The sequence below is a fragment of the Orbicella faveolata genome, unplaced genomic scaffold, assembly GCF_042242905.1.
Source record: "Orbicella faveolata isolate gen_17 unplaced genomic scaffold, um_ofav_v1 contig_2, whole genome shotgun sequence".
NCBI lineage: Eukaryota > Metazoa > Cnidaria > Anthozoa > Scleractinia > Merulinidae > Orbicella > Orbicella faveolata.
The window spans coordinates 31,387,676-31,397,814 of NW_028301547.1; the positions used below are offsets into that span (position 1 = coordinate 31,387,676).

At 40.0% G+C, this 10,139-nt stretch overlaps 1 protein-coding gene across 1 annotated transcript in view; it reads left to right on the forward strand.

Moving 5' to 3' along the window:
* LOC110051581 (atrial natriuretic peptide receptor 1-like) overlaps positions 1-8,248 on the forward strand; it is a 31,324-nt gene extending 23,076 nt beyond the window's left edge. Inside the window, exons 23-28 of the mRNA XM_020757626.2 lie at positions 601-724; positions 1,467-1,535; positions 1,815-1,989; positions 3,020-3,118; positions 4,081-4,172; positions 4,656-8,248. Coding sequence (XP_020613285.2) covers positions 601-724; positions 1,467-1,535; positions 1,815-1,989; positions 3,020-3,118; positions 4,081-4,172; positions 4,656-4,898 — 802 coding nt within the window. The 3' untranslated portion in view covers positions 4,899-8,248. The remainder of the gene's footprint in view (positions 1-600; positions 725-1,466; positions 1,536-1,814; positions 1,990-3,019; positions 3,119-4,080; positions 4,173-4,655) is intronic.
* The last annotated feature ends 1,891 nt before the right edge of the window (positions 8,249-10,139 follow it).

Consider the following 10,139-nt stretch of genomic DNA (forward strand, 5'->3'; position numbering starts at 1 on the left):
CCGTGGATTCTAGTTTAAATAAACCGTTATGTATGTTAAGCAAGGAACGGTACTTTATCCTCAAGGAACCTCTTTCCATCCAAGTGCATTCAAATGTACCACACAAGATCACAGGCAACCTACATCAACCAGGGGAAACGAGGAGAGATCTACAAGAACAGCTTCTTCCTAAGAAAAATGGCGGAATACAACAGCTTGCCACCCAACATACGCCAATTCAAACCAGAGACCCCTTTCAGTCTGGTCCTACGGGCACATTTTAACATTAAACAATTTTATTTATTTATTTATTTTTTTCATTCTTTTTTGTAAGAGCACCATGCACAGCACAGTATTACTTTGCATTATATTAACTTGATCTCATGCACCTGCACTAGCATTCCGTGGTGGGATGGGCAACCTTTGCCATGTATAAATGTAAATGTAAATGTACTGCCAAATGCTTAGGGCAACCCGACGCACTATCTTCTTCGAGCAACCCTTCAGGATGAGGGTGAAGGAAATAGCACACTCACTTCATGTGACGGAAACAAGGTTATGCCTCGACTGTGTGGGTTTCTTAGCTCTTGAGCATACCTTATCTTTCCTGTTTATTTTCAGATCCGTTGCACGTGATCTGGTTCAAGGAAAAAGCGTTGTGCCTGAAAACTTCGACGAGGTATCGATTTTCTTTAGTGATATCGTCGGGTTTACCTCTTTGTCTTCGGAAAGCACGCCTTTCCAGGTAGGATGTGTTGCCACTTTTATCGCAATAGGCTCTAAACTCGTTCAACACAATTTTTAAACTATTGCATTAGATTTAGTGTAAATAACGAATAAATAAATAAATTGCAATATTTAGAGAGGAAGCCACATCGACCTTAGCTGGTTTTTATGCGGGTTCTCTGCCCTGATCGAATTGGAATTTGGAGATGTTAGGTTTTTTGTGGAGGAAGGAAAACCGGAAAACGTACCCGGAGAAAAACCCTCGGAGCAAGGCGATAACCAACAACAAAAAAACGCAACCCACATATGGCGCCGGACCAGAATCGAACCCGAGTCACATTGTGGAAGGCGAGCCCTCTCACCACTGCGTCATCCCTGCTCCCCGAATTTTATTTGCCGAGGAAGAACATATGTCTTTCATGATGAGAGAATCCAGAGAGTTTGCAGATGTTCAGGTCATTTTCCTTTGCATACTAACAATACTTAACGTTACAGTTGCTCTTTTAAAATAACCTGCAACTACACATACCTTATTTACATTGCTTACAATTACAATCCATCACATTGATTAATAGAAAATAAATAGAGCAAAAAACATTATTCTTAAAACACACGCTTCAATTACAATTAAACGCTACCCGCAAAAAAAAGGAACAAAAACACTACAAATATAATATGTCTACGAGTACAGGTAGCTGACGTTAAGAGTTTGGAGACCTCTTCTTCGGGTATCTAATGTCTTATCTCTGTCTCATCTTCAGGTTGTTGAACTTTTAAATGATTTGTACACTTTGTTTGATGACATCATTGGTAACTATGACGTATACAAGGTAGGTGCAAAATTAGGATTTTGAAAAGAATTCGTGGTATATGTTACGCTTGATTATACTAGGTGAAAACTTTCAATAAGGATAAGAATAGGGATTCCAGCAGTATGTGGAATGTAATATGGTCACTGACTGACAGAAATCTTTTCCAAAATTATATTTCCGTTCAAAATATAATTTGCCGTTGTTTTGTATGGAATCAAGGGGTCTGGAATCAAGGAGTTGACATAAATTTGTTCGGCGGGCTTTCTTTAAACTAACTTCCCATTCATTTCCTGCTAGGTGGAGACAATTGGTGACGCTTACATGGTTGTGTCAGGGCTGCCAATCAGAAACGGTCATCAACACGCTGGGGAGATAGCCAGCATGGCGCTACACATGCGCACAGAGATATATAACTTCAAAATACGTCATAGACCAACAGAACAGCTAAAGCTTAGGATCGGAATGCATAGCGGTAAGTAGAAATCGGTCAATTACTGCGGTGAAAGCTTAGCGCCATGTTCTAACTGAAGGATGGTATTATCTGAACTCTAGTGAAACTAGTTTTCAAGATCGGAAGATTAACTCTTTTCCACGATTGCCATAAATTTCGTTTTTTTTTTTTTTTTGCCAGGTTCTGTTTTTACTTAGATGTAAACATTAATGAGTCGCTGAAGAGACACTTATTCAGCTTTAGAATTCATTTACAATATTCATACATAAACACCTGGTTGATCATCGCACTTATACACGCAACTTAAGCAGCTGTAAAATTAAAGCCTGAAAAAAAAAAAAAATTCAGGCTTGAACGGGATTCGAGTCCATCACCTCGTCGATACCGGTGCAGTCCTCTACCAACTAAACTATCAAGTCAACTGGTAGCTGGTCATTTTGTGATATACCCGTAGATGATGAAGATACAAGTAAGCATGTGATATATACAGGATGTTACATGGCCGCGCGGGATACGAAATTTCTCGAGCGCAGCGAACGAGTGAAATATTTTTCAACATGAGAAGAGAAATTTCGTATCCCTAAGTGGCCATGTAATGTTCTATTTATTATATCAGCACCAATGAAATAACAAACCATTTAACTTTCGCTGCGAATGGCGCGATTTATTATGTAGCCATAGCAGGGGTGCTCTTTTCACACGTGAAGATAACATGTTATTTTCAATAATAAAGTGTATTATCGTTTGTCTCACGATGTAGTCACTTGAGATGTAGATCGCGACGTTTCGACTGCTTACTGCTGGTCTTCTTCAGGCGAAAAGGTCGACTGATTGCACGGTATCATTGCATCTACGACGATGAATAACAACAACCTTTTCCTCGACATGTTATTTTCATGTGTGAAGATATCATGTTTACGCGCGAAAGCTAAGCTGGTGTTTCATTCGTGTTTGTATAATAAATTCATATATTCACTTGATTACTTCTACATTCGCTGTATTTAAAGCATTCGGTAATGTTTGTACTTGTTTTCTATTCCCGTCTTTACAGGTCCTGTCGTTGCTGGGGTGGTTGGTAACACGATGCCTCGATACTGTTTGTTTGGTGACACGGTCAATACCGCTTCAAGAATGGAATCTAACGGAGAAGGTAAGTGTTGCCACTCCAGAGAGCGCATTTCCTTTTGTTGTCAGCTTATCACTGCTGATAACACCCTATTCGTGTTTTCCTGCGCTCAGCACCAGTTTCATTTTTCCCCGCGCTCGGCACCAGTTTCATTTTTCCCCGCGCTCGTCAACAGTTTCGTGTTTTCCCGCGCTCGTCAACAGTTTCATGTTTTCCCGCGCTCAGCACCAGTTTAATGTTTTCCCGCGCTCAGCACCAGTGTTATGCTTTCCCACGCTCAGCACCAGTTTTATGCTTTCCCGCGCTCAGCACCAGTTTTATGCTTTCCCACGCTCTGCACCAGTTTCATTTTTCCCCGCGCTCGTCAACACTTTCATGTTTTCCCGCACTCAGCACCAGTTTCATTTTTTCCCGCGCTCAGGACCAGTTTTGTGCTTTCCCACGCTCAGCACCAGTTTCATGTTTTCCCACGCTCTGCACCAGTTTCATTTTCCCCCCGCGCCCGTCAATAGTTTCATGTTTTTCCGCGCTCAGCACCGGTTTCATGTTTTCCCGCTCAACACCAGTTTTATGCTTTCCCAAGCTCAGCACCAGTTTCATGTTTTCCCACGCTCTGCACCAGTTTCATTTTCCCCCCGCGCCCGTCAATAGTTTCATGTTTTTCCGCGCTCAGCACCGGTTTCATGTTTTCCCGCTCAACACCAGTTTTATGCTTTCCCAAGCTCAGCACCAGTTTCATGTTTTCCCGCGCTCGGCACCAGTTTCAGATTTTCCCGCGCTCATTACCAATTTCATGTTTTCCTGCGCTGCTCGTCAATAGTTACATGTTTTCCCGCGCTCAGCACCAAAGAGAGTTCGTGTTTTCCGGCCGCTCTTGTTACTAGCTGGTCCTGAGCGGTTTATTGTATTACCTTGGCGATTAGTTTTGAACGTCAATTAAGTTTAGTTTTGTAGAGCCTTCTAACGTGAAGTTACATTGTTTTCAGCACTTAAGATTCACATAAGCCCAGAGACCAAGAAACTCCTGGAGCGTCTTGGAGGCTACCACATTCAGACAAGAGGAGAAGTCTTCCTCAAGGTGGAATTTTCTTTCTGCTAAAAAGCTTAACTCAATTTTGAGCAAATTACCACCTCAAGACAATAGTATCATAACATTTTAAACGCTTTTAATTGCTTGAGTCAGGAAGCATGCTGAGTTTAAAACGCCACAGTCTGCCTTCAGGGTGAATTTAATAGACCGTTGTTTTTTTTTAAGTTTTACCTGACGACGAGCACTAGCTTTTCATTTGCTATCAATTATGATTACCATAGCAATCAAAAACTGCCCTTACGTTACACAGTCACGTTCATTACATACACATGTACAACATTCGCCTTTCCCACCTCCCTATCAGAAAGGTAAAAGCCCTGGTACGTTGACACAACCAATAAATTGAAATTGATTGCTGTCGTGATTATGATTGACGGCTGTCTCCATTATGACCGACAGCAGTTATGAATTGACCTTACAACATCTTCGTTACGCTTTCGGTTATTTTAAAAACCACCACAAATTTTCCAGGGTAAAGGTACTTGGATCACATTCTGGCTTGAAGGATCAGACATGGCGCCTAGAACTCATGGACTAAATAAAGACAAACTCAAATCACCGCAACTAAGCAAGCGACGTCAGAGTCGAGGTTGGAAAATTGTTAAGGAACTACTTCCGAGACTTGCTAAGCAGTCCACGAACGGTGTCCTTTCACCTGTAAAGACGCGTGCCTCACCAAAGCGGTACGTCCAGCTTCCGCCAATAACATCATGAAGTTTCATCCGGGACAACTAGAAGGCATAATTTACCACTCGTGTCCAGTCTAGGCCTTGTCAACACGTCGCCGGTCATACAGTTCCACTCAATACGGTAGTGAATAAAGTTTGTGTGTTAAAATACAAGCTCGGTGGAATGTCTCCGCGAATGCAACGGATTATTTCCATATGATGAACAGAGAAAAAGAAGATATTTCAACCTCATTGGTAACTCCCTTAGAGAGCGGATTTAGACCTGATGCCTAGTTCTACTGAGGCATACCGTGACGTACCGTAATCTGCCGGTAACGATTTTCTAGCGGTTAAAGACAAACGTGCAAGAGCTAGAACGTGATCGATCAGGAGAATGGATCTCACAGGGGGAGAAACTGTGCCTGGCTAACACAAGCGTGTCATACATACACTTCACGCGCGAAAATTCGCGCTCCACTTTTCTCGAATGAGTGCGGATACACGTAACAATTTGAAAACGTTTGTTTTTTCTGCCCTTGTTGCTTATTGTTTATACAAGAACTGTGAAATCTAAATACTTCAGTTCCAGTGCAATCATATTCAATAACATTAGACACTTCATTCTCATCGTAGAGAAAGTAGAAAAATTCAAATTATGCCGCAAACACTGAAATCTCTAAGGCAATTCGGATCACTGAATTATTCAGGTTTTCGGTGCCTTTTGTTCCAACAGGTAAACGAGGAGCCACTTAAGAGTCCCTGTCCATAAATACGGAAAATAACTCGGCCAGGGTCGAAAATTCGATTTCCCTCATATTTTTATGGTAGATAGGCTGGGGCATGACAAAAACTATTGGATAGTTTTTTTTTGGCAAAATATCCTTTTATTTCAAAGAAATATGCAAATTACCAAATTTCGTTAAATTCGTCATTTGACGCACCATTTTATTAAACAAATTTGAGAGCCTCGCATGCAAAACCACGTCATTCTTCCGTCTTTAAAACACTTAAATATTTTTGTGCAATGTTTAAATGTGTACTGGGTTGATTTTAGGGAATGTTGCGGCTTTTGTTAGGCGCAAAATAATTAAATTTCGAAGACATGTATTTCATTCACTTAAAACTACTTCGTAGAAATAACTGATTTTCACCGTGTGCGAAACCTTCAAATGGATTAAGCTTCTGGTGGTTGAATCGCAGAAGGATGGTCTACAGATTCCTGTAAAAATTTCTTTGGGCAAATGATTGTGAGCGACGCGAGAGCTTTTCAAAGTACGTTAAAAATGCAGATATTTGACCATTCGTCGTCAAATTTCAATTTTACGGGTTAGATATATATCTTAGCACGCGCCTCGTGTCTTGAGCTATATTAAGTTGAAATAGACACAGAGCTGATAATTTCGAAATGTCCTAACCTTATTTGCTGTAAAAGGTAGTTCCAAAAGCCGATTTGACGTGTTTCTGTCGGCCACCTCTTATTTCCCCGAGGTAGACCTAGGTGCGAGTTTAGCGTTACAGTATTTACGCAGGGCGTGTAGATAGCGGTGGTCTTGTAAAAGATGACAACACGGGCAATGGTTAACTATTTATTCTTTTCATTGCTTAATTTAATCTCTTCCTACTCAACAAGATTGTGTGCTCCCTGTGGCTCCAAGCCTTACGGAGCCTTACGTATTAGGATAGAAATTGTCCTACCCCTACCCCCTAAAATGGGATGACAGCATTGCGTGACGAACAAATAAGGAACCGCTGCAAGCAAGGATTCAAGCAGCAATAGATCAAACGATGATCAAACGTAATATTTTGGTGTAGTGCAAAGCAAGCAACTATCTGCAAATGACTTAACCGTTTTTGACTTAGATGCAGTGGTGATCATATTTGTCGAAAGAGGGTCATAGATTCATGGTATTCGACCATTAAATAAGTTGACAGTTGGCGATGTACATCGGACGTTGTGTAAACAAAGGTACATTTCTGCTTTATGTGCGACGAATGGTGACAGAAACATGTCATATCAGCTTTCGCTCACAATCATTTGCCCAAAGAATTTTTTAAAGGAATCTGTAGACCATCCTTCTGCGATTCAACCCCCAGAAGCTTAATCCATTTGAAGGTTTCGCACATGGTGAAAATCAATTATTTTTACGAAGTACTTTTAAGTGAATGAAATCCATGCGTTCGAAATGTAATTATTCTGCCCTCAAAAAGACAACGCAGCATTCCCTAAAATCAACCCAGTACACAAATAAACATTGCACAAAAATATTTTAGTGTTTACAGAACGGAATTCGGTAATTTGCATATTTCTTTTAAATAAAACTGAGGATATTTTGCCAAAAAAACTATCCAGTAGTTTTTGTCAAGCCCCCAGCCCATCTACCATAAGAATATGAGCGAAATCGAATTTTCGACCCTTGCCGTGAAATTAAGAATTTGTCTGATTTTTACAGGCAGGCACTCTTAAATCCGGTGTTTAAACACAGTTTCAGTTAGACCAAACCTCGATTTAAAAAGTAGAGTCATTATGGGTCTATTATAACATATGCCATATGGATCGTCAAAACGGAAGTTTATTTTCCCTCAGAGAAACATAGCGAGATTTACAGGCGAAACGCTGAGACACGTTTAAGCAAGAGAACCAACAAAACAAAATAATTTGGATTATTTGCATTTTCGCCTACTTATCTTTTGTATATTATACATGCATCACTTAAAGTTGACAGCTAGGAAGGTTAATAACCAAAATCACCCAATCGGAATATTAAGATTTTTTATCCAGTCCAATATTGTTCGATGGAATATTGGACCAGGTAAAGCTTCGACAAAGTAAAGTCGAGTAATAAATCTCTTATTAGTCAAACACGCTAAGTGTGGTTAATAAGATAAAATAACTCCTTAGCTTGAAATCTCAGTTTCCTCCTGATCTCCGAGCCCAGAAACCCCTACTCAAATTGCCCGAGGGCTTGATATCAGCTTTACGTCATCCAATATTGCCTTTTGGATCACAAGAATATAATTTAGCCAAACGCTTGCGAAAATTGCTATTTTCGCAACATCGAGTGAATCGAATCCAATAGAATCAAAACCTTTTCTGTCGTCTAAGTTTTAATTTCTGCGAACGCGTCAATTTTCCACAGCTTTAGCCTGGACGATATTTGTTTTCTAAAGCAAAACCCTTTGTTTCAGCACTGGCCATTAGTTCTCTGGTTGGTAAGCACTCACATCTTCGTTAATATACTGTAATTAGGTATCGACGTAAGCGGAATATTTGCCTTACATACAACACCGCGTGTACATCGTGCAATCTGCATGGTCTTTATTTAAATATACTTGAAATTAGGAACATATACACTGTGTATAAATTGTAAATAAAATAAACATCGATTTGGTACCAAATATTTGTTGCATTTTCGTTTCTGATTTGGTAGTAAGCAGTATTGGTGGTTCGTGTTGTATCCGACAGATAAATCCTAGACAAGAGTGTTTTACTGGCAAAATTTATACGAAATTACATCAGAGACCCGAGTGGCGTATTTTCCATATCCTCACTGGCGAGGATATTGCTGACGTCATTTCCTGTTTTTGCACGGTTGTTTTTGCCAACAGTCAGTTTGTCTATATAATAACAATAAAATTACAAGGGGGCTTGACGATATGAATTTTATTTTCTCGTGTTAAAAAATACTTTAGTCACTCCATGCTATCGTTCATAAAATATTGTTCTGACGTAATCACTCGAAAACAAAAGTTATATCTTCGCGTCGCTGTGAAAAATCCCCTGTATTCGTAGGATACGGATAAAAGATAAGAGGCAAAGTCTGCAACGACAAGAGCTGTGTTATGATAAATCAACGAAAACGAAAACTCACAATTTGTTTCTAAATTTGATAACATAAATTAGTTAGTCTTGTTCCGAAAAGCTCGGTATGCTTCTGTTCTATAGTTTTTATATTCCGAGTTTTGAAAGCCCTAGAAACCGAAAGAAAATCGACCACCGTGAATGAAAAGAAATGCTTTTGCATCATGTTAATTTTATGCCACGAATTCGCGCAATTCAAGCCGTGCAGTGTAAAAATAGAAAGCTTATGATTTAAATCCACAGTATACGTAATAAAATGTAAAAAAAAAACAACCTCGAGGATGATATTTCACTCGACTGAACTTAAAATTCAGCAATATTTGATCTGCTTGGCTCGATTTGGGTCACTGTCCGTCGATTCTGGACCTCTTTCCCGATAGAGGCTGCAATCGGGCTTTTCCTGTGAACTTTTTCTCTTGAAATGAGAATTAACTTTTAAATCATGTGTATGGCATTAATGGCATTTAACGGAAGCATACCAGCTGAAATGCAGAATTTCACGTAAGAAAGTTTGAACCACAAAATAGTTCGTTCAAGATTTAACAAATCGCGTACAATTTTAGAGACAAAAGGACCGCGACATTCGTTCGTCCAAAGACCATCTTAAGTCATGAGTGAAATTTGCAAAATTGCATATGTTAAAATTGCACTTATGCTATAACAACGCCATGATAACAAATATACGAATGGCCCCAGTTGACCAGGGAGATGCGTAATGCGCCTTAGACGCAATAGACGTAATGCGTCTTAGACGCATTATGTTCATGTTCTTGGTCCTAAGGATTCGTAATTAGGGGATTCTAGCCACAGTGTCCTCCTTCTGATACCGCTGTGTAGAGTAAACACTGCTAGCAAGCTCTCTCGCAGGTCACGTAGAGAAGCTTAGTAACAAAAGCGAAATACTTTTTCCGCTTGTTTGCCCGCGCTCTGTGATACATCTGAAGGGGCCTGGACTCCTTACAGACTACCAGGTGGCCAACTGGATGTTTACTCGACCGAAAAATGATTTTTTGATTCCCTGCAACTATTTCTTGGTTCTAAATAATTATCTTTATTGCAACCGAGGACTTGACTGACTGTAGAGAGAAAACGCCCTGGTAAATTTGCCCCATCACACGAAAATGTTTCTCTCTTTACTTTTCCTATTATCTAAAGATGAGGATAAGTACTTTGGGCTTAAAAGTCTGCTATTTTTGAGTTGTTTTGCTGTGCGACCCCTTTTTAATAAATTACACGCCGGAGACACTTATTTCGGTTGACAGAAAATGTCACATTCGAATGAAATAACAGCCAGTAGCCGAAATGAAATGCCCTGCAACACCGAGGGGATCTTGTTTTTTTTTTGTTTAATTTGTTTGTTTGTTTGTTTTTAAATGGCGCCCTGGACGTCCAAATTAAGAGCAGTTTTGCTGTTGCTCCTCAGGGGAA